Consider the following 24,564-nt stretch of genomic DNA (forward strand, 5'->3'; position numbering starts at 1 on the left):
CTTCCGTTTCTCCATACTTAACACGTTGGCTTTCACCCCAGGCCTCATATGCCCCAAATGGCTGCCATAACCCCAGACATTGTCTCTGTGTTCAAGGAAAGAAAAAGAAGAAGGCCAACACCAAGCATATCTTTCTCTTTATCAGGAAAGCAAAAGCCTTTTTATTGGTCATAACTTTAGCACATGACCACCACCCCCCACCCCCGCCAGCTGCCTCTACAGTGGGAATTAGGGAGAGGAAAGTTGAGAATGACTGTTGGATTAACCAAAAGCAGTGTCTGCCAGAGAATGCATCTTGAAGAGAATAATCCTGGAGCTTGTTATTGGGAAGAAGTAAGGAGAGAGGCCCTCTGGGGATATGGCTCAGGACTGCAAACATTTCTAATAAAAATCATTAAATCATGGTTTTGGGGTTGAGTTAAGACACCATTCAGAAAGCAAGTAGCCTTATTTTTTTACCCTGAATCGGCCATTAGCTTTAACTAATGCTGTTTCCAAGCCTCAGTCTTTCACAGTATAAAATAAGAATAATGTTTATTTCCTGCCAAACTTGGGTCCTTTCATTCAGTCATTCACTTCTTCAACAGCTGTCTACTTCCCACCTGCTATGTATCAGGTCTGTGCCTATGCCCAGGATGAATAAATAAATCCTCCAGAACCCCCTCCCTCAATGACTCACCCTCTAATAGGGAGGGGAAGCCAGAGAACATAATTACTGAGCACTGTCGCATGTCGGACTCACTGGGTGCTCTGTGTTAAGAAGATGTGTATAATATGTTAACAGAAGGGACGCGGGAGCCTGGTGGGCTGCTGTCCATGGGGTCGCACAGAGTCGGACACGACTGAAGCGACTTAGCAGCAGCAGCAGCAGCAGATATGTAGACATGATGTAACAGGTAAGGTGGTGCAATCGTGTATCCAAGAAAAGTGCTTTGGGACAGAGAAGGGGAAGGACACATTGCCTGGGGAGCTGGGAAGGACTTGACCAGGGAGATGCGGTCTGAGACAGGGCTGGATAATGAGCTGGAGTCTGTGTGCGGAAGAGGCGCCAGAGGCAGGGAGTCACTTCTGGTGGAGGCATAGCTGATTCGAAAGCGCTGAAGAAGGCTCCAGAGGGACTAGCTTGTTTCCGAAAGGAGAGTCGCTCACTCCCCTGAGCCTTTGGGAAGGCGAAGCGGGGAGGTGGCTGGAGTCAGTGTGTGGACGATCTTAGGATCCCTATGCAGGAGTTTGGCCTGTTGTAGCCACTGGGAACTCAGGACGAGACGTGACCTGCCTTGTGCCTCAGAAAGGTCATCCGGGAATCTCCAGGAGGGGCTGGTGGAATGGTACCCGCGAGTCTGTTTAGGAGGCTTTGGCAGTGTTCCTGGTGAGCGATGATGACTCAGTTAAGCAGTAGCCAGGCCAGTTCCTTTGGTCTCTGGAGGAGGAGATGATGGAGCACGGAACCTGTGACTATGAACCGAGCCGAAAGATGCACACCCTAGGGGCACTTGCCACTTGTCCCCACAGTGGTTTTCTTAATGTAGGGCTACAGTCTGTATCCCTAATGCAAAGAAATTAGTATAGGCCTCACATCCATTTCTATAAACATTTATCTATAGGGTTCACAATTTAAATAGTTTACAGTATTTTTGGTAACTTTTGATCCTCAAGAGCTGCAGGGCAGTGCTCGGATCTCTTCCAGAATGTGTCCAGGAGAGCTGGTGGCCCCAGCTGCCAGGCCTCCATGGTCCCGGAACCAGCCCTGCCTCCAGAAGGCAGACAGGGGTCCTAAAACGTGGCCTTGCAGGGCGTCCGTCACATTCAGCTATCGCTCTCGAACCAGACGGGCAGCTTTTGGTGACCGACTGGATGTGCTAAAAGACAGAGAGAGGGAGGGAGGAATCAAAACAGATTCTGAGGTTTCTCTCACAGCAGGCAGGTGACACCATCCCCAGGAAACGTGGAAGAACGTGGCATCCCTTGGGCTCCATTTCAGCTCTGGGGAAAGAAGAGCAAGTCTTTGATTCCAGTACTTGTTTGGGCAAAGTTCTAATTCTCCTCTTGCCCCTGCGCCTCCATCCCCAGCCTCACCCCATGTTCTGGGATGTGCGATGGTCTGCTTCCCTTGCTCCTGCGTGTGAAATGGCAACAGGTGGCCAAAGCAAACGAAGACAGCAAGGAGGGAGGGAGCTGGTCCCTGGACGGGGCTTGGGGCCCAGGCCAGGGCGGGCAGGGGCGCGGACCCGGGCTGAACACCCCCCACCTGCCTCACCATGTCTGCGGGCAGTCCTGCTTTCCCACAGCACAGCCTTCGTGGTCCTAACCGCTTTCTAGACCAGTGGAGGCGATTGGACTTTTCATGACGCTTCAACCTCTCAAGCGTGTGACTGATACTTGAAAGAATCACCAGGAGACTTCTCTCTTTATAATTGCATCTGCGTGTTCAGTCTGAGACCCGATTAGTTCATTCTTGTTGGGAGTGTATTGGAAGACCCTGTACCCTCTTGATCTCTCCTTATACTTATTACTACCATCCTCCTTTGAAGCCCTGTTGTGATTACACACTTCAAAGCTACTGAAATGCCCTCTCATGCCATGTGTGGAAATGCTCACAGCCCGGACTCAAGGACAGTTATCCGAGAGTGGTTCTTGTCCTCACGTATCAGAGCCCATAGCTCCCTTTGCCCTTTCTTTCCTCCACAGCTCCGCCTCTTCCCCTGCAGAGGTTTGTAGTCACACATTCCTACTCTAATAAGAAGACTCAATCTTGTCTCTGAGGCCCAAAGAGCCACATTTAACAAACAAGGATCAATCAATACATGGGCCTTATCAGTGTTAGGATTGCTGGCAGGTGGCTCCCAGCAAACATTTTTGCAGTTTCACCATCAGTCCCCCGCCCCTTCCAAACATACATTCATATTTGCCTTCTGTCCTGAGATTACACTATCTGGCAAGTCTGAATTCAAATGAAAACTGATCCAGTTGACTCACCCAAATGCAGGTGGAAGCCTGTATTTGTATCTGGGAAGCAGTTTCACCAAACTGGGGGAAATCAGGTTCTTTGTTCTGATGTTTGTCTCTGCCCGGTGGTCTGAATGTTTTCACCTGCTTGATTTTATGGAAAGTTCCTTCCACCATTTAAAATCATGGCCACGTGGTATCTGGTTGTATAAAGCACCGCCGTGCTGTAGGAACAACCACAGTAATTTACTGAGATGAAGGACAAGATACTGACTCAGTAAACTATTTGTCTTGCTCTTCAGGGCGAGGCTGAAAGCTGTAGTGGGCCCAGACAAGTGTCCTCATGAGAGTGTCCCCTTCCCCCTTTTGGTGACTCTGTCACCTGTCCCCTTATCTTACTGTTGAAGGAATGTTTATGTAATCCTTAAGTTCCGTGAGAAGCAATATGGGCCTCCCCTGGGGGCTCACTGGTAAAGAATCCACGTGCGGTGCAGGAGAGGTGGGTTTGATCCCTGGGTCAGGAAGATCTCCTGGATAAGGAAATGGAAACCCATTCCAGTATTCTTGACTGGAGAATCCCATGGACAGAGGATAGATGAGAAAAGGAAAGGTAACCCCATGGATGATGATGAGAAAATAAACCCTTTTTAAGATGTCAAAAGAAGGTATTAAGGTCCACGCAGGTCATGCATGGCTCTGAATTACTTACAGGTAACTTGTGGCTCTCATTTTCCCAAGCATCATGAGACCTTTGAGGAATGTCTGGTTGTATACTCTTTCATGAGGGCGTTTTATGTGGAGTAGAGTCTGACTCCACTCAGCCTGCTGTAACAAAATACCATAGACTGGGTAGCTTATAAACAATAAAGATGTACTGCACACAGGCCTGGAGGCTGGGAGCCCTTTTAGAGCAGGGTGCCGGCATGGTCAGGCAAGGGCCCTCTTCCAGGACACAGACTGCCTACGTCCTGCTGAGTCCTCATATAGCAGAGCGGGCAGGGAACCCTGTGGGGCCTCTTTTTTAAGGACCTAATCCCACTTGTGAGAATGCACCCTCATGACCTAATCACCTTCCAGGGACCCCACCTCTGAAAAACCACTACTTTGAACATTAGGGTTTCAGTGTATGAATTTGGGGGGACTCACATGTTGAGACCATAGCAAGCAGTACACAGTTGTCATCCTTGAGTCTTTGTGCCACTGGTTCCTCATTAAGGATTTTGCACAACTCAGGACATAGGGCAAAACGTTTTGGGCGTAAAGGAAAATGAAAGTGTAATCCTTTCAAGAGATTGGAACCATCTGTTTTTACATCAGAATCTGAGCTTTGGCATTCTTGATTTACTGTCTGATGGCAAGAGTCTGCAGCCTTCCAAGATGGCGCTAGTGGTAAAGAACTCACCTGCTAACGCAGGAGACGTGGGTTCAATCTCTGGGTTGGGAAGATCCCCTGGAGGAGGAAAGGGCAATCCACTCCATTATCCTTGCCTGGAAAATCCTATGGACAGAGGAGGCTGGCGGGCTACAATCCATGGAGTTGCAGAGATTTAGACATGACTGAAGTGACTTAGCACACACTCACAGGCAAGAGTCTACATTTCTGGAATTTTAACATGCAACTCAACCGTTCACTCATTGAGCACCTTTTATAGAGTGCCTGCTGTATCTGGAGCAGAGTGCTAAGCCATGCTGTCAACCTGCTGAAGGGCTGGGTCCACAGACCTTTAGTGAGGAAGGAGAGAAACCATACGAGACTTGACTAAAATAGGGTTCTGTTTGCCACCACAGTTTTCAAGAATGGCCTTCTTAGAGACAGGAGAGGAGCATGAAGACCAGAGGTTGCTTGTAATTTACCAGCCACCATCTTTAGAAGGAAGCCTTGGCTTAAGTTGAATGTTGAACATTAACTTGAATGTTGACCAGGCTGAAACGTGTTTCCGTCGCCTTGTTTATTCCTCACACTGCTTTGTCCTTTTGGCCCAGAAACAGAAAAGATAGTCCTCGAGGCAGGAAACGGGTTGCCCTCCTGGAAATTCAACGACCAGCTCTTCCCCTGTGACGTGTGCGGGAAAGTATTTGGCCGACAGCAGACGTTGTCCCGACACCTGTCTCTGCACACAGGTGAGTTGGGGCCTTCCCCCTCTGGACCACTGGCTTCTTCATGATCAAGAATCTGTGTTTCTGAACTTCTGTGGCAGCCCAGTGGTTAAGAATGTTTCCAGTCCCGAGGTGTCAGTTCACTCCCTGGTTAGGGAACTAGGATCCCACATGCCCCTTGGTGTGGACAAAAAAAAAATTTTTTTAATTAAACCAGGAAGTGGTATAAATGTTTTTATCCTGACCTTTTCAAGTCATTTTACCTGACACGTTCAGATAAGGCTCTCGAAAGGAGCCTTCATGTCCTAAAAGGGTCTGTTGCATTCAAGGAGGATTGATGAGAAAAGATTCACATTTAGGTGTGTTCAGGTGAAATTTCTCAACTGTAAGGAGTTTATTGCTCTTGTCTTGAAGGCATAGGGGGTGGGTGACTGCACTCTATCTTATTGGATTCATCTGATTGTGGTAGGTGGGAGGAAGGGGAAAGAGCACCTTGGTGGAGAAATAGTGTCTGTCTTTATTTATGCATAATAAGAGAATTATGGTTGATTCTGAGTGTTGGGAAGTGGAAACCCCAATAAATAGTAACTTAATCAATGCAACAATAATAAGCTAGGACAAAAAGAAGTGAGGTAAAATCAATATTAAACAGAAAGCAAGATGGAAATAAGAAAATGAGGTGTTTGAATTTTTACACTGAAGATCAGCCTTGTTGAAAAATTCAAATGTGTCTTGTTTAGAGCAAACAGAAAATGATAAAATAAAAGTTTTATATATCACACAAAACAAAAAAGCAAGACAGTATTAGTATAATAAGACTAATTTTCTCTTTATATATCTATTTTTTAATATTTTGAATCTTAAATATTAAACCAGTAAAGACCAAATTTAGTCATATACTTAGCCACAAAGAAAACTTTCACTTGTTCAAAAAAGTAGAATTTCTGTGTGCCACATTCTCTGAATATACTTCAATGAAATTTAAAATAACCAGGGGTCCATAAAATGCCCTACCTAATCAGATCAAAGGAAATGAAGAAAATCACAAATTCCAGACATCTAGGAGGAATGAAAGGGGAACATTCATACCTAAACCTGGAACAAACAGCTGCAGCTCTGGACTGAGGAACATTTATGGACTTAAATGTTTTAATTAGAAGGGAAGGAAAACAAAAATAAAGTAACTTAGCACTCATCATAAAGAATTAGTAAAAGAACAAATTCTAGGAAGAAGATCATAAATGGATAAATCCCCTTAAGTCTGTTTAAGAAAAAGAAAGGAGGCAAAAGTATTCGAAATTAGTAATGAGAAAGGAAGCCTAACTCTTCTTTTATACATTTGCAGTTATTACAGAATGTGCCCCATGCTGTACAATGCGTCTTTGAGTCTGTCCCACACCAGTAGTTTGTACCTCCCACTTCCCCACCCCTAACTTCCCCTCCCCTCCAGCAGTAACCACTAGTTTGTTCTCTGTTTCTGTGAGTCTGCTTCTTTTTTTGTTAAATTATTTTAACAAAATAACTTTGCTTTATTTTTAGATTCCACATATAATCGATACTATACAATATTTGTCTTTGTCTGGCTTATTTCACTTAACACAATACTCTCCAAGTCCATCCATGTTGCTGCAGATAGCAAAATTTCATTTATTTTTATGGCTGAGTAATATTTCTCTAGGGGTTCCTTGGTGGCTCAGTGGTAAAGAATCTGCCTGCAGTGCCGGAGATGCAGGTTCAATCCCTGAGTCGGGAAGATCCCCTGGAGGAAGGCATGGCAACCCACGCCAGTGTTCTTGGCTGGAGAATTCCATGGACAGAGGAGCCTGGTGGGCTACAGTCCATGAGGTCACAAAGAGTCGGACACAACCGAAGTGACTTAGCATGCATACATGCAGTATTTCATTGATATAGCTACTGCATCTTGCTTATCCACCCATCTATTAATGGACATTTATGTTGGGAAGCCTGATTTCTAATACAGATGTTATTAAAGAATTACTGGAAAATAAAGGCAACTCAGTGGCAAGGAAAAAAAAAAAAAGCTGAAAACTTTAAATGACATAGATAATTTAAGCAAAATTTCCAAAATTGACCGAAGCTGGTGGGAAGAAACTTGGACCGTAGCCCGCCAGGCTCCTCTGTCCATGGGATTCTCCAGGTAAGAATACTGGAATGGGTTGCCATGCCCTCCTCAAATAAACTGGTTGCCAAAGGGGAATTTGGAAAGATGAGGAGACAGTATTAATACAAAGTATCAGGTCCAGAAACTTTCCCAGCTGGGTTCTTTTTTAACCTGTCAAGACTAGAAAATTCTGATGTTAAACTACTCCAAATGATAGAAAAAGATAACGACTTTCCTGGTGGTCCAGTGGTTAAGACTCCATGCTTCCACTGCAGGGGATGAGGGTTTAATCCCTAGTTGGGGAGCTAAGATCCCACATTCCACAGGGGCTTGGCCAAAAAAAGGAAAAAAGAGAAAGAAAGCTCAATGGTTCACTTTGTGGAGAAATTGTAACCTTAATACCAAAACTTAACAATCTTAATATCAAAGCTTAACAACCTCGCTTATTAATAGAAATGCAAAAATTCTAAAGAAAAGACTATTCTCTCTACACGGTAGGGCTCCTCCCCAGCCCTGCCTGAACCCAAGCCACCAGCACCTCAGATGTTGGGGACCACCTATAATAAGAATGATACCTTAAATTTTGTGGCAGAAAAACTTTTTTTTTTTGCATTCTACCCCATGATGCAGGTAAAGCAGACAGGTATTTTCTTTAAGGCAAGCCCTGCATTACAAAGTCAGAACTAAGGACAGAAGAGGAAGTTGTTTTCTTCCTCTGCTGCCATCTGTTATCTTTTGCTGAACCTAAAAGCAAAGCCGGCTCCTTTTACTTTAATTTACTTGATTAGTCAAATGAATTCAGAATGCCACTCTGAAAATGGCCCTGAAACATTGTCGGTTTTATGAAAGGGATTCTTTTAAGAAATATAATTAAAGTTTTTTATTTTATTTATGTACCATGAAAATTTCCAATTCAATTATTTCATCTGATTCATTCCCCCCCCCCCCGCCCCCGCACCTTAATTTTCTTCGTGTTTATTTCTTGACTGACCCAGGCCTGGAGCTTAGGGGAAATGATGGTATGTCACTTACATGCCAGCCCTGGGCAGGCTGATTCCCATGCCCTTCCTCAGCTCAGCACCCACCCTGGACCCACACACCTGGGGGCTTGGATACACACACAAACAGTATTCTTGTAGCCTGTGTGGGGCTCACGTTATCAGGAAGAGAGGCCTATGGGTATCCAGAAAAAAGCAGATGGTGCAGTCGCCCTGAAATTTTCTTTTATCTTTGAAAGTATCAACGTAGGAGCCACGAGGTGAAGGCTTTATGTGCGTGTGTGCTCAGCTGTGTTCGTCTCTTTGCAACCCCATGGACTGTAGCCCAGCAGACTCCTCTGTCCATGGGCTTTCCCAGGCAACAAAACTGGAGTGTTGCCATGCCCTCCTCCAGGGGATTTTCCCCAACCCAGGGATCGAACCCGCGTCTCCTGTGTCTCCTGCAATGGCAGGCGGATTCTCTACCACTTGATCCATCATGGAAGACTCTTCAGATATTCAGAGTTCCAGAGAGTCCGCTTCGTCCCCACTGGAAATGAGATTTGCGCCCTCCTGTCCTGGATACCTCTGAGTGGCCTTTTGTAAGGTGTTGGGCTTTCATTTCTGAGCGTGGTTTGGGTTTTCTCCTGTCCCTTCTCCCCCAGAGGAAAGAAAATACAAATGCCACTTGTGCCCCTATGCTGCTAAGTGCCGCGCGAACCTGAACCAGCACCTGACCGTCCACTCGGTGAAGCTGGTGAGCACGGACACTGAGGACATCGTCAGCGCCGTCACCTCCAAAGGCAGTGATGGGAAGAAGCACCCTTATTATTACAGGTGAGCCGCCGGTGGAGCCCGCCAGGCCGGGCTGCCCAGACTTTCTCGAACACCCCCTGCACGTCTGCTAGGGCACACGTGACAGTGTCTCTTTTCAGCCTCAGGGCTGAGCTTCCTTTTAATATTGACTTTGCTTGGATTGAACCCTGTGTGGCGCTGACTCCTCTGCTGGCTTGGGTGGCCTGGAAGAGTTAATTAAAAGGGAAATGGTCATGGAGGTGGCGCTGTGGGGTGGGGTCCGGAGAGAGGAAGGCTCGGGGGTTTTTAGCTGGGAGGTCCCTACAGCTGGGAAGCTCCCGCCTTTATCACTGAGCAACTTCCTGAGAATTATCCTAAGGGAAAAATGAGTCTGAGAACCGTGAGGAAATTGCCCTGAAAGTATTTCATCCTTTCCCTTCGCAGTGTTATCCTTTAGTACCTGGAGCTGCCTGTTTCTCTTCCATATTCAACCGTGACGGTATTTGGTGTGGTTGCTGTTTACAGCCCGAGTTGCCAGGCTTGCGGAGTTTATCGGCACACCAGCTCCGCTAATATCTTGGCCAGGCTGTCCTGCACCCCTTTGCCCAGAGGAGTCAGTTAGATGATGTAGAGCATCTGGAATCTGTAATTCTGAATTAACTGTATGATCATGATAGCATGGATGGGATTGTTACATTCTGCGGGCATTTAATCCATCTGGCAGGGTGGCCGCTTCCGAGCCGTCCCAGAAAGCGGAGGAGTTTCCTAATGCCTAGCCCTTTGGTGGGACCCAAGCACATCGAGGTCGGGATTTGGGAGGGGACCGCGTGCTCCCGAGTAGCCTCTGCTTAGAAGCTCACGCATCTCGCCTTCGGTACAGCTGTCACGTGTGTGGATTTGAGACGGAGCTCAACGTCCAGTTTGTCAGCCACATGTCGCTCCACGTGGACAAGGAGCAGTGGATGTTCTCCATCTGCTGCACGGCCTGCGACTTCGTCACCATGGAGGAGGCGGAGATAAAGGCGCACATCGGCACCAAGCATGCAGGTGACCACCCCCACCGTCGGCCCCTCCCTCCCTTCTCGCCTCCACCCCTCGCCGCCCTGCCTGACAGGGGCATCCGCATCACCGTGACATTTCCTTCCGAGAGGATGCTACCCGTTAGCCCCAAGGCCATTGCCTGGCCCGGCTGATGTCTCGCCTGTCTGACATAGTCACAGGCTCTGCTTGTTCCTCACCCCAGTCATCAGCATCATAGGTAACAGTCATGGAGCTTTGACGACGCCCTGGGCTTGTGCCTTTGCACCCCGGATCTCTTATAACCACCCTCCGCCCTCCATATTATTGTGGGTGTCTCAGGGAGACACAGGCTTCACAGAGGTCAGGCCTTCTCTTCAAGGTCCACAGCCAGCCCTGACCACTTCCCTGCTGGAGCCCACTGTGTCCACGCTGTTCTGATGGCCCCTGGCAACCCTGGGCAGAGGGCTGCCCCTCTCCATTTTCTGGGGTCAGAGCCCAGCGCACCCAGCTCTGCGGGCTCCCCTCCTCTTCCCTCAGACTGCAGCCCTGCCCCCCACCCTCCAGAGCGATGAACGGCAGCTCTGTTCAAGCGCAAAGACAACCAGCTTCTCCTGAAACCACTCAAGGGTGCAGCCAAGACTTTTGCCTGCGCTTTCCTTTCCTTTAAGGCTGTGCTGGTTAACACCATCTATTTGATAATGTTAACATTTGACTCCACCATGCGCTCGCCCGCTCCCAAGTGATGGTTAGGAATGACACCAGCGTGCAGTCATTAAGTGACCATGAAGAGGAGCTCCCCCTGCCTTTTGCTTACAAGTCACTAGCAGAGGTTGCTGAGTGGCCCATTGGAGCCAGCCCCATTGGAGAAGAACATGGCAACCCACTCCAGTGTTCTTCCCAGGGACAGGGGAGCCTGGTGGGCTGCCGTCTATGGGGTCACACAGAGTCGGGCACGACTGAAGCGATGCAGCAGCCGCAGCCCCAGGCAGTGATCTGCCCCTTGTGTCCTCAGCCCATGACAGATTTGGGGAGGGGCATTTCCCTGACAGCTGTGCTGGCGGCGTGCACGGTCAAGATCCGTCTCTCTCTGCTTTTCTGGTCGCCGGGGCTCCGTGGTGCCAACAGCAATAAAAGCTTGCTTTTGTCAGTAAGTTGAGCAGCTCTGACTCGGAGGTCTGCAGAGAGCCGTTATGCTGAGCGAGGAGGTGCGTCTTTACAGTCGGTTTTCTGACTGTAACCACATTAGCACCGTGGGCAGCAGGTGAGCTGGGAAACCCACATCCAAGACAAATTAAATTCAGCATTTCTGGAGTGGCCAGTGGAGGGAAAGGCCAGCCTCGCTTCCATTTCCACTAGCGTTCAGATTTTTTTTCTCTTTTCTGTTACACTTTCTTCTAACCCTCTCCATCCCAAAGTGCGCCTCAGCCCAGCCGAGAACCTTCTTCCTCCCACCCCGATCCACGCCCCCTCTACACCACCCCAAGGAAACCGTAGAAACTAATGCCTGGAGAAATGTTGGACTTGGTCACCTAATTGTCGTCACTGGAAACCTCACTTTCCCGAGTGACCGCTGCAGGCTCACTCACCTCCTCATTGCCGCAAGGAACACGGCGAGATCTTGTTCCCTCTGAGATAGTGCGGAAGAGTCCTGTTTATTATTACAGAGAGCCCAGAGTGAAATGCACTAAAGACGTTTCTCCTTTACCACAGGAGAAGCCTTTCGTGCTGCTATTAGGGAATAAGTTTCTATCCTGCTCTATAAGCTGGGAGTGCTAAGCAGCATATCTCTTAAGGGCCAGAAAGTAAGTATCTCAGGCTTTCAGGCCATACAGTTGCTGTCCGTACCGTTCAGTGCTGCCATTGGGTGGACAGTAGCCACAGATAATATGTCAAAGAGTGGGCATGGCAGTGTTCCACCAAAACTTGATGTACAAAAACACAAAGTTAAATTTGGCCCAAGGGTTATAGTTTATGAACCCTAGTTATAAGCTAATGGTCTCACAATGAGGGTTTCTTGTATCTGGGTGCTGCTTTGGGTGTCTGAATTTGCCGCAAAATATGTCAGTCTGAGTCTGTAATCAACAAGCGGTCTGATTGCAAAGTTGTGATATAAACAGTATATATACACTATAATGGGGCTTCCCTGGTGGCTCAGTGGTAAAAGTTTGATCCCTGTATCAGGAAGATGCATGCAGGAAGATTCTTTACCACCGAGTCACCAGGGAAGCCTGGTCATTTCATTTACCTGTCATAAAAATGGGCATCTTAGGTGTCAGTACCCTGGCAGAGCTGGAGTGCTTTCTTGTTACCTAAGTGAGGTCGTGGCCTACAGGATAAGCTCTCATGGACTGCACATTTTTACATAGTCTCCCTAGAATCCACGTCCTTCTTCACACTTGCCTTATTGGCCCCTCCTACCCAAGACTCGCTGGTGAATGAAGTGCCGAGCAGGAATTTGAGGAACTGTCTGCTGTTAGTGTTTGACTCTTCCTTACCTTCTTCCTCTCTGGCTCCTTGTCCCCGCAGAGAACACCAGGAAGGGAAGATATTCCCTCTGGTGCTTTCTCAGTGCAAATTTTGCTGCAGTCTTTAAATGTTGCCATAATGGCATTAAGGAATTTGAACAGCTCTTTGGAAAATACACCCATCTGTACTTCACGTCACACTGACACCAAAATAATTCCACATAACTTACCCCATCCCTGTTAACAAATCAACCCTAGAAAGGCTTGAAGAAAATAGAATATTTATTAAACTTCCAGAATGAGAAGGATTTGTAAGAGATTGAGTGACACATGAAATCACAAAGGAAAAAAAAAAAAAAAACTGAGAGATTTGACACAGGAAAGTTTCTTCTGTTTGCAAAAGAAAAGCAAAAGTTAAAAAACCACAGTCTGTAAAATGTGTTTCTAAAAATGACCAAAGGTTAATAAATTTACAGCATGGAAAATTCATGTAAACTGGTTAGAAACACTTAGAGTCTCCAGTTGAAGAATTTACAAAGGACATGAATAGTCAACTCACAATAAAAGAAATAAAAACTAATCACTTAATATCAGGAAAAATATTCAACCTTGCTAGCAGTCAAACTAAAACGCAGAAGTGGCTTATGTGTCACCTATTAAGTCAGGAGCATGTCTTATAATGTTCTCCACTGTTTCCAGAAGCTGCTGATCCTCCTGTGGCCAGGGCCTTGCAGGGCGGCAGAACTTTTGAAAACTAATTAGTATATACCAGGAGCCTTGAAAATGTAATGTACCATGATCCAGTAATCCCACTTCAGGGAATTTATCTGTAGGAAAAATAAAAGCAGCCAGTAAAATATTAATTTGAATTTAAAATTTAATTTTAAGGCAATATTTTAGGAGAATAGAATAAGTTTAAGGCTTCCCAGGTGGTACTAATGGTAAAGAATCCGCCTATCCATGCAGGAGACCTAACAGATGTGGGTTCCCTCCCTGGGTCGGGAAGGTCCCCTGGAGGAGGAAATGGCAGCCTACTCCAGGACTCTTGCCTGGAGAATCCCAGGACAGAGGAGCCTGGCAGACTGTGGGCAGTAGGGTTGCAAAGAGTCGGACATGACTGAGCAACTAGGCATGTTCACACATGCATGCAGAATAAGTTTACTCCATAGACATAATACTATCTTAAAAATGATTAATTCATAATTATTTTCATAAATTTTTTGAGAGCCAACTGTATGTCAGGTATATACAACAGCATAGGAAAATACAAAATGTTTTTAATATTATTTTATAAATATTGTATGTTATATTTTATAATACAATAATATAGTCTTCAACAATGCTTACCATGAGCCAGGCATTGTTCTTGGTGCTTTGCATATAAAAACCCACTTGAGTCTCACAACAAATATATGAGATACTGATATTATTCCCATTTCTTAGATGAGATAATTGAAGCACAAAGTTAAATACCTTGTCCCAGGTCATACAGCTCCTGAGTGGGACAGATGGCATTCAAACTCAGGTATTCTGGATCTTAAGTCCTTATTCTTAACCACTATGGAATTAATGGCAACAATTTTTAAATTGAGATGTTTACTTTTTAAAAAATAAAAACACCAAAAATGTAATGGTATTTGTATTGAGGCAGAAAGAGGGTTGGTATTTTTTTCTGGGCTGAGTTGCTCAATTTTTGTCGTTTTAAATTGCAAAATATTTAGGTTTGTAAAGTTCTCTTCAGTTGGCCGTCCTTGAGTTTGAGGTTGCATTACCTGTGCATAGGTGTCCACCAGAAATCTTTGCGATGCTGAAGATCAGTGACCGCTGGGATCATAGTGAGCCTTGGATTGGGCTGACAAGGGCACCCTGGCTCACACCCTATGGACACAGCGAAGGGAGGGTGTGTGAAGGGGAAAGGAAGCCGTGTAGACAGAGAATCACAGAGCGAGTGGGCTGGGCTTGCTTCCCCATGCTGTAGCCCAGAGTATTTGCCGTGGCTCCCGTGTAGCCAGCTTCCCTTGCTGTTCTGTCCGTAAAGAATCTGCCTGCGATGCAGAAGGCCTGGGTTTGATCCCTGGGTTAGGAAGATCACCTGGGGAAGGAAATGGTAACTCACTCCAGTATTCTTGACTGGAGAATCCGCATTCCTTAATTTAGGTAGCTCTCCCCAGTTCCATAAGCCTGAGGGTACTTGAGGCTATTCTTAAAGATGGTAATTAAAATTATCTGTTTTTATTCATTTAGCCCACACTGTGCAGCCTGCAGGATCTTAGTTCTCCAACCAGAAATTGAACCTGAGTCCCCTGCAGTGGAAGGGCAAAATCTTAACCAGCAAAGTCCCCAAAATTAGCTGGTTTATTTCTAAAAGCTAGTTTAATCATGCACAATATTCTGTTGGTAAGACCAGTCTTAGAGGATGGATTTGGTGAGGCAATGCTGGGGACTCAGGGCCCCCACTGAAAATATTCTGTTTGTCCAGAAAATGTGACTGAACTGGTTCAATATTTAGATGAGAGACTGGCAATCGTGGTGCTGGCTTTCTGGGTACCAAGGGAGGGATGTGGGTTAAAGGCGTGTTTCATCCCTCCACGTGGGTCAGTAAGTGAGGTCACCTCCTGTCTGTGCAGGAACCAAGTTCATTTCTGCTCAGGAGCACAAGTTTTTAAATTGTCAACTGAAGTAAGAGTTGGGTGCTCTAGGCATAAGTACAGCTCTTCAAAGAGAAACACTGGAAACATTGTAAACTGGTAAATATTTTTCCTTCCTCTTTTCACACACGTTTTAATTGGACAAGTAATTCATGGTTACTCCAGAAAAATGTTGAAAGCCAAATTTTAAAAAAGAAGCATAACGCTGATCATTTGATCTATTAGATGTATCCACTATGCCTATATACAAACTCTGACTTATTTTTTCAGTCTCCTAATAAAGTTTGTTTCTAAGAGTTTGCAATCACCAAGTCACTTAATTGGCTGATTTGAAGGGAACTGAAGCACAGTCTTCTTACAGTCGCAGTGCTAAACTGACCTAAGACTGTGAGGTTGCACTGAATTGGCTTGGGGACAATTGACATCTAAATATTGACTCTCTTGAACATGAACAATGTATCAATCACAGTTATTGGGGGTTTATAATGTTCATTTTTATTTATTACAGTTTCCCTTCAAGTGCTATTTTACCACTTCATTTAGTATAAGAACCTCACAATAATTTCTCCTCTCCCAGCCTTCATGTTACTGTCATCATCTATTTACCTGTTATAATTGCTACAGTACATTATTTTTGAACAAAATTACTTTTATTATATTTTAAAGAGATGTTAAATAGTCAGAAAAGGTTGTCTGTCTACTCATGCAGTTCTAATTTCCAGTGTTCTTCATTCTTTTTGTGTAGATCCATGTTTTTATATTTGATGTCATTTTCCCACTGCCTGAAGAATTTCTTTTTACCATGTCTTACAATTTGGGTCTGTGGTAATGATTTCTTTTAGCTTTTTCTTCGTCTTTCTTTTTTTTTTTTTTTTGCTGCACCACACAGCATGTGGGATCTTTAGTTCCCCAACCAAGGATTAAACCCATGACCCCTGAAGTGGAAGCACAGAACCTTAACCACTGATCCACCAGGAAAGTCCCTTTTGCCTGCATTTTTGAGATGTATGCTCACTGGGTATAAAGTTTCAGGTTGGCAGTTGTTTCTTTCATACTTTAAAGAGGTCACTCCATTACTTCTCCCTTGCATTGCTTCCAGTGAGAAGTCTGCCATCATACTTTATTTTGTTCCTCTGCACATAATGTAGCTTTTTTCCTCTGGCTGCTTTTAGGGTTTTTTCTTTATCACTCATTTAGAACTGTTTGATTCAGAGAAGGCAGTGGCACCCTGAGCACGACTGAGCACGACTGAGTGACTTCACTTTCACTTTTCACTTTCATGCATTGGAGAAGGAAATGGCAACCCACTCCAGTACTCTTGCCTGGAAAATTCCATGGATGGAGGAGCCTGGTGGGCTGCCATCTATGGAGTCGCACAGAGTCGGACACGACTGAAGTGACTTAGCAGCAGCAGCAGAGCTGTTTAATTATGATGTCTCTTGGTATGGATTTCTTTATCTTTCTTATGCCTAGAGTGCATTATGTTTCTTGGATCTGTAGATTTATGGGTTTTCCTCAAATTTGGAAAAATTTTTGTCTTTTCAGATATTTTTTCTGCCCTCCCCACCCTGTTAGAAACTTCAGTTGAACTTATATTAAGCTACCAGCAGGCATCCCACAGCTCACGGATGCGCTTTTCATGTTTGTGACTCTTTTTCCTCTCTCTTTCATTTCAGATCATTTCTATTGCAAGTATCTTCAAGTCCACTGATCTTTTCTTCTGCCGTGTCTAAGTCGCTAATAATCCCATCCAGTCTGTTTTTCATCTCAGACACTATGACTTTCACCTCTCGGAATTTGGATTGGGTCTTTTTTATATCGTTTCTATCTCCACTTAACTTCTGAACATATAGAATACAGTTACAATAAGTGCTCTTCTGTCCTTTTCTGTAAATTCTAGCAACTTTGTCAGTTTCTGGTGAATTTGATTGGTTTCTTATTCTTTCTGGTTTGGGGTAGTGTCTTCTTGTTTCCTGGTATGCCTGATCATCTTTGTTTGATGTCAGACACTGTGATGGTTACCTTGTTGGGGGCTTTATACTCTTTAAATATAATATACTTTATATTCCTATAAATACTCTTGACTTTTGTCTTAGGCATTATTCGGCAACTTTGATCTTTTGAGGGTCTTGCTTTTCTGATTTGTTAGGCAGGTCTGGACCAGTGCTCCATCTGAGAGGCTAATCATTAGCCACTAGTAAATGTTTTTTCTACTCAGTGCCTTGGGAGTTATGAGCTTTTCTAATTTGGCTAGTGGAAACAGACACTGTTCTTGAAGCCTTTCAGATGGCTTTTTCCCCTTTAACTTTGGGTGGTTTCCTCACACACGGGCTCTGATCCCGACTCTTCTGAGTGTCCTTGGGGGGCCATCTGCAGGTCTCTGGGTTCTTCTTCTGTGCTTCTCTTTCCTCTCGGGTGCTCTGTCCTGCAAAGTCCAGCATGTTAATCTCCTCGGAGCCTCAGCTCCGTCTCCTCAGTTCAGTGAGTCTGCCAGGTGGTTCCCCATCCCTGCTCCGCAGCCTGGATGGTGAAGTCTCTCCAGGCAGGAAGCAGGGCAGTCCGGGGGCCCACCTCTTGTCTTCCCTTTCTCGCAGGGGCCACTCCCCTTTGTTGTCTCATGTCCAATGTTGTGAAGATTATTGTTTGATAAATTTTGTCTGGTTTTTTTTTTTCATTGTTTCAGTAGCAGTGGTCAAATCCAGTCTCTGACACTCTGTCTTGAAGAGAAGCAGAAGTCTCCTGATTCTCGATTGTCTTGGCCTCTTGATTTGTTTACTACTGGCTCTGAGGGAGAGCCCAGTGCCCTGATGAAGAGCACAGACACTAGAATCAGACCAAGTGACGCTCTGGTCCACCACTTCCTAGCCGCACGACCGAGGCCACGTTAACCTTGCTTTGTCTCCCTTCCCTTTTCTGTAAAAGGGGGAGGATAATAGTCATGGCTCATTGGATTTTTGAAAGGCTAAAACGAGATCATGCATTTAAAGCATGACACCGTTCCTAGAACTTGGTAACATGTTCATCTTAGCTATGATTTAAATTATTATAAGACCCAATAAATACTTGCCAATTGAATATCTACTCTTGGCCCAAGAACCATATGCATCATCACCGTAGGTGACTGGGACCTGGGACCCAGCACTAGCAAAGCAGGAAACCTCAGTGTGTGCTCCCTGAATGAAGGTGTAGCCAGGAGGCCCCAACTCTCCCCCACCCATGATTGATATTATTCTAGGGTTTTCATCTCCTAAATAACAGACCTGGGTTTTGTTTTATTTTAATTTTTCAGGGGAAGACAGGAAGACCCCTAGTGAATCAAATAGCCCCTCTTCCTCGTCCCTCTCAGCTCTGAGTGATTCAGCCAACAGCAAGGACGATTCAGACAGCTCTCAGAAGAACAAGAGTGGAAGCAACCTGCTGGTCATCTCTGTCATGCCTGGGAGCCAGCCCTCCCTGAATAGTGAGGAAAAGCCAGAGAAAGGTAAGGGAGGAGGTGGGCTGGTCTGCTCAGTCCTGTCCACTCTGCAGGGATGACCCAGTCTTGAGATAAAGCCCTGGAGAGGAGTGATGTTAGAAAGCAGATATTAGGCCTGGGAACCATATAACACTTAGCCTCTAAAATTTGCATATGGATTTTTGAGTTAGTTTGCATCAGTATATGGAATGGAATGAAAGGATGGGGAGTGTGACATTGATGCCAGAACTGTGTCTTTCACTCATTTTAACTCAGAGATGCAGGGAGCGGTGCCTGGAACAGTGTAGCTGGGGGGAAAGAGAAGGAGGAGGGTGGTCTCCATCCCACCCCTGCCCTCCTCTCCCTCCGCCCCCTGCACCTGTACACCCAGCCTCGGTCCTTGCAGGGTTCGAATGCGTTTTTTGCAACTTTGTCTGCAAGACGAAGAACATGTTTGAGCGCCATCTGCAAATCCACCTCATCACCCGGATGTTTGAGTGCGACGTGTGCCACAAGTTCATGAAGACCCCCGAGCAGCTGCTGGAGCATAAGAAATGCCACACTGTCCCCACCGGTGGGCTCAAGTAAGGAAAGCAAGTACAGAACCTTTTACTGTGTTGTTTTATTAAACACCCTGCCTCCACCCCTGCCCCCATCCCCTCCCCTGAAGGTTTTTGGGGTCATGGAGAAGGGGAGCTTGGCCTGGGCGGGGGCATTAGTCGGGCACACCTCTGCTGCCGGTAGCTGGATAGGAATCAGATCTGTCCCCCAGGGGGTCAGCAGATGTCAGCACGAGACTCCCATTTCCCAAGATGGTCAACTCGCTGAAGCAGCCCAACACGGGCATGCAAGAGCAGACTCAGCTGGTACCACTCGAGTTCCGTTCAGACTTGATGGTAAGGGACTTAGGGGTTATAATGTGTCCACACGTGCAAATCACTACACTGTCACTGCACTTCACCATCCCTATTTTTTAGATGATTTGCCAGAAGTCTTTTAAATAAGCACTACAACTACCCCAACCACACCCGCCTCCAGATATTGGATACTTGCCAGTGTGAACAGGCAAGAGGCAACACTTTTCATGCAGAGATCACATGCCTCGTGTCTTCCTGCAAACATGCCTTACGCCTTCCCAGGAGCTGGAATTGGGATCTCGCTGGTGTCGCCTTCATGAGATCTGACACCTCTGATCACATGTTCTTCGCAGCTCCCCAAAGACCTAGACAATGAGCATCATCATTAACCAACATTTGCAACAAGCCCTCTGGTCAGAAGAGAGACCCATCCGTTATTATCAAAACACGCTGTGTGTCTGGCTTGATAATAGGTGCTAAAGGGCAAACAAGGAATAAAACATAATTCCACCCTCGGGAAATGTACGTCCGAGCTCTACCAGAGTTTAATCTTCTTGGCGCTTCTGAAATCAGAGGCCCCGTTCACGAAGCACTTGTGTTCTAGGAAAGAGAAAGAAGCATCTGTCACTGGGCACAGAAAGACACACCATTTTCAAAGCATAATTATTCATGTTTAGCTGAACTGATGGTGTAATTAAAAGAATGAAAAATGACATTTTACTTAACACAAGAACACCTCTTGTTTTTAAAAACACGTTTATCTTTGAAACTCACAGCTTGCCAAGAGAAGTGGCATGACTGTCCTGAATGGGCGAGGGGTGGAGCAACCCAGCAGGAGCTCAGGAGTCAAGTGTGGGGGGCAATGCACGGTGGAGTCCCTGGGCTCCTGCCCAGTCAGGGCAACCCTCCTCAAACACTCCTCCAGACAGAGGAAGTGGCCCCCACTGTTAGATCCCATTTTGGTTCACTCTTGGGGCTGATTAGGTGGGGTGGGGTGGGTAGGAGGAAGGGGAGTGGGGCGATGATCATTCAAGACTACGTAAGTGGGAAATGCCTAGCACGTGCTTATTTGGGGATTTGATTTGGTTTATTCCCACTGCCCCCCTCAAAATATTAGCATACTCTTACGTATTTTTATGAAAGCCACGTATTTCCTTGGTTGGTTTAGTGCTCACTGCCCTTCCTAGAAACCCAGTCACGCCCATTACCTGCAGCCCCAGCCAGTTGTGGCTTTGCCAGTTAGAACCCCCTTCCCTCGGGGACCCAAGGATTTCCCGAGCTTCTGACCCACTGGCGAGGATGCCGAGTGAACCTGATGCTTTTGCAGGTGTAGACACTTCCCATGCAGTGCTAACGGTCCCCTTTGTAATAGTTCACGTTCTAGGCTGACCAAGTAGAAGAATACTTTGACAAAATTGCTAATGCCTTCTGGCTATACAGTGAGTCTTTTTCGTTTTTGTTTTGTTTTCGCTTTGCCGTCTCAGAGAAGTAATTTGTCAGAGTCTTTACGATAAATAACGGGAACATAGAAAACCCTTTCCCTCTGCCTGAGCAGCGAAAGAAAGATTGAGCCGTGGGTCACAGAAACGTCCTTAACATGAAACAGACTGCTGATGTCTAAATTGCTTTTCTGTGATGGAACTGCTTGTACTCTATATCCTGTTCATAATGCAGATCAAATAAGATTATACTATTATTTTTCTTTTGCCGTAGCTCAGGACAGTGGTGAGTTTCAGACTCCTCTAGGTAAGGCCCAGCTTGGCGTAGGGGTTGTGTGTGCAGCTGACCTGGGAATGGGCTTTATAGTTCTCTTGCGTGCACTCTTCTGTGAGCTGAGGTTCCGAGGCTAACGGCGGGCTTGGCGCTCAGGAGCAGTGCGCGGGCTCTGGGTGTGTTGGGCTCTGCTGAAATCCTCTCCAGACCCTCCGAGGACAGTTCACTCCCAGGCCCTGCCCTTGCAGGTGCCAGTCCAGAGCCGAGGCAGCCACTTTTGCATTTGCGTCCTTTTGGTAAAGAGAGCATACACGCTACAGCCATCATAGCAACCACCGACCTGAGCCCGGCAGCTTCTGCAGAGCGAAGCTCAGCACCATCCGTGAACCTGCCCCTCCCTTAGCCTCCTTGCCCCTCTGGACAGCCAGGGGGCCTGAGGGCAGCATAGCCTCACTGCCTAGGATGGAGAGGCCCAGACTTTGTCCCGGGGCACAGCCCGCCCATCAGGTGACGGAGCTCTGCTAGAATCTGCCTAAATGACTTGTAGAGACCAGTCCAGTAAGGAATCAGTGCCCACTATGGGCTCCTCTGCCGAGCACTGCAGAGAACGCAGAAGGAAGGGGAGTCCTGCCCGCTGAGAGCTTATGATCCCTTTGGATGACTATTATTTCCATGATGTAATAACATTAATCATTAATAATGCATTAATGATGTCTTCAAGGTCCAGATAGCAGCTGTCTCCCTCCCCCATCCCTCATTCCTAGACAGGCTGGTGGGTGGGTCTTCTCCTAAGCCCCAGTGATGGTTCTCACCTCCCTTCCCCCATGGAGACCCAATGCTGTAGGAGAGACAGATTTTAGGAGTCCAGATCTCTGTATCTACAGCACACTTGCTCCCACATGCAAACACACACACACACAGGCCTTCTTAATCCTAACCACCCTTTAATCAGCACGATTCTGACCCCTACGACTCTCTGTTTGCTGGAGGTAGCTCTCCCCTATAAGCTGTTCTTCAAAACTCTTAGCCTTTCTGCGTGTGCTTGGTGTGGTGCATGAAAAGTCGATTCTTTGTGTTGCTCCCATCTAGAGGGGAGGTCTTGAGGGTGAGCCCTCGGCCGTGGCCAGTGGGGGGCGGGGAGGGCTCCGAGGGGCCGGGCGGTGGGGACTGGAGGGGAGAACAGCTTAGCTGGATGCCCCCCCAACCCGGCGCTGGCTCTGTTCCCCTTCCTGGGGGCTGGCATCCGCCGGTGCAGCCAGGAGACTGCTGTCCCCGAGCAGGCCAAGGGATGGCTCTGTCCGCAGCAGAGCCACCGAGGGTCCCCAGGAGGCGGCAGGGCCGGGTTGGGCAGGGGCCAGGTCGGGTTTTGGAGCCGGGAGGGCGGCCGAGGGCAGGCTGGCGAGGCGGGGAGCAGCCGGGGAGGGTACTCCCCTGGACCCCGCGGGGCTGACCCTCTCCCGTCCTTGCTCCCCCCTCCCCCGGCAGGTGCGCATTCTGCAGTTACTCCACCAGCCGCCCCGCCGCCATGGAGTGCCACGTGAAGACCCACTACAAGATGGAGTACAAGTGCCGGATCTGCCAGACGGTGACGGCCAACCAGCTGGAGCTGGAGACGCACACCCGCGCGCATCGCCTGGGCAACCACTACAAGTGCGACCAGTGCGGCTACCTGTCCAAGACCGCCAACAAGCTCATCGAGCACGTGCGCGTGCACACCGGGGAGCGGCCCTTCCACTGTGACCAGTGCAGCTACAGCTGCAAACGCAAGGACAATCTCAACCTGCACAAGAAGCTGAAGCACGCCCCGCGCCAGACCTTCAGCTGCGAAGAGTGCCTGTTCAAGACCACTCACCCCTTCGTCTTCAGCCGCCACGTCAAGAAGCATCAGAGCGCGGACAGCCCGGAGGAGGACAAGAAGGGCCCGGCCTCGGCCTCCCAGGAAGCCGGCGGCCCCGGGGCCCCGCTGCTGGTGGTCGGGAGCGCCCGCCACCTGCTGTCTCCGCTGTCGGTCATGTCCGCCTCCCACGCCCTGCAGACCGTGGCCCTGTCGGCCGCCCACGGCGGCAGCGGCTCCGAGCCCAACCTGGCACTCAAGGCCATGCCCTTGAACGGCTCCCCTCTGCGCTTTGACAAGTACCGGAACTCGGATTTCGCCCATCTCATTCCCTTGACGATGTTATACCCCAAGAACCAGCTGGATCTCACATTCCACCCTCCCCGACCTCAGACTGCGCCGCCCAGCATCCCCTCGCCCAAACACTCCTTCCTGGCCTATCTGGGACTGAGAGAGAGAGCCGAGACTGTCTGAGGGCAGCCGGGCTCCGTACCAAAAACCAAGAGACAGAGACAAACAAAAAAAAAAAAAGACAAAACCCATGAAACTTAAAACACAACCCCAGCAGGTGTACATTGCTGCAAAAACCTACAGGCCCGCTCGGGTCTGAACCACGTGTACTGTATATCTTTAGTAAGGAATAGAGAATTGGCTCTGTGTGTATACCTATTGCATTGACCTGAAAGCTGCTTTATCCAATCTTCAGAGAGGTGACCTACTGCACCGTCTACCTTCAGAGGCATGCCTCCCCAGCCACCCACTCCCACTCTCGGCCCTTCTCCTTACTTTGAAAGGAAACCTGTCTTGTTAAACCCTAAAGAGAGTGTCCTTAATAGCAATCAGCACTTGTAAGCTTCCATACTGGTGCATTTTGTTTTCTGTTGGGCAAATGGGGCATGTGGGCGTTTGTGGATTCGGAAAGAGACAGCCGTGTGTCGTGCGCCATGACGTTTGCACCTTCTTTGTACTGGCTTCTTTGACAGCGATGAGCGTTGTTTGCCCTCCTGGGTGGTTCATGCGCTGCAGTCCCTCCCGGAGCTCCTCCATCACCTTTCCCCTCTCTATTTTGTGGCTGCAGAGTGGTAGGGCCTGGTGCTTACTCGACGGAGGAATGGTAGACAACTCAGTGCTGCCTGCGATTTCTCCAGAGTCCTGGAGATCTTGCGCTCGCATCTCTGGTTATGAAGAGAGCAATCGAGAGCCCCACCTGGAAGAAATAGCTTGCAGCACTGCAGCCAACATCACAAAACTCAAGTGTGTTTTGTGTGTGTGTCCATACGTATGCAATGTGTATGGTACACACACAGTGCATCATTTTTTAAGGGCAGATTAAATATATATATATATATGTGATGTATTAAGTCAGTGGTTACCATTTGTTTGCAGGAAAAGGAAAAACAATGTATGAGTGAAAATTTTTATGGTTGATAAATCCAGCCGAGGAGATTAAAAGGGGTTTGGATAAATTCTGGGTATAAATGCTCAGACTAAAAAAAAAAAAAAAAAAGAAATGGCAGTTTTGCACAGTGCTTTGGCCTTGCACTAGCTTTTGTTTCTCATCTGCAAAAAAAAAAGAAACATAAAAGGAAGAAAATGTACCTTTTTTATGGAATGAGTAGACTGTATGTTTGAAACT

General features: G+C 47.3%; 1 protein-coding gene across 7 annotated transcripts in view; it reads left to right on the plus strand.

Annotated features, from left to right (window-relative positions):
* The window catches only part of ZNF827 (zinc finger protein 827), a 187,993-nt gene extending 164,527 nt beyond the window's left edge, over positions 1 to 23,466 (plus strand). For 2 of the 7 annotated variants that reach the window (XM_069558542.1, XM_069558543.1), the window contains exons 9-14: positions 4,930 to 5,067; positions 8,808 to 8,979; positions 9,818 to 9,984; positions 18,360 to 18,551; positions 18,931 to 19,108; positions 22,580 to 23,466. In XM_069558542.1, coding sequence (XP_069414643.1) covers positions 4,930 to 5,067; positions 8,808 to 8,979; positions 9,818 to 9,984; positions 18,360 to 18,551; positions 18,931 to 19,108; positions 22,580 to 23,402 — 1,670 coding nt within the window. In that variant the 3' untranslated portion in view covers positions 23,403 to 23,466. Of the gene's footprint in view, positions 1 to 4,929; positions 5,068 to 8,807; positions 8,980 to 9,817; positions 9,985 to 18,359; positions 18,552 to 18,930; positions 19,122 to 21,094; positions 21,128 to 22,579 lie in introns of all 7 variants that reach the window. The other 5 variants (XM_069558545.1, XM_069558546.1, XM_069558547.1 and 2 more) reach the window with 5 other exon arrangements.
* Positions 23,467 to 24,564: the final 1,098 nt, after the last annotated feature.

The sequence above is a fragment of the Ovis canadensis genome, chromosome 17 (assembly GCF_042477335.2).
Source record: "Ovis canadensis isolate MfBH-ARS-UI-01 breed Bighorn chromosome 17, ARS-UI_OviCan_v2, whole genome shotgun sequence".
In the NCBI taxonomy this organism is placed as follows: Eukaryota; Metazoa; Chordata; class Mammalia; order Artiodactyla; family Bovidae; genus Ovis; species Ovis canadensis.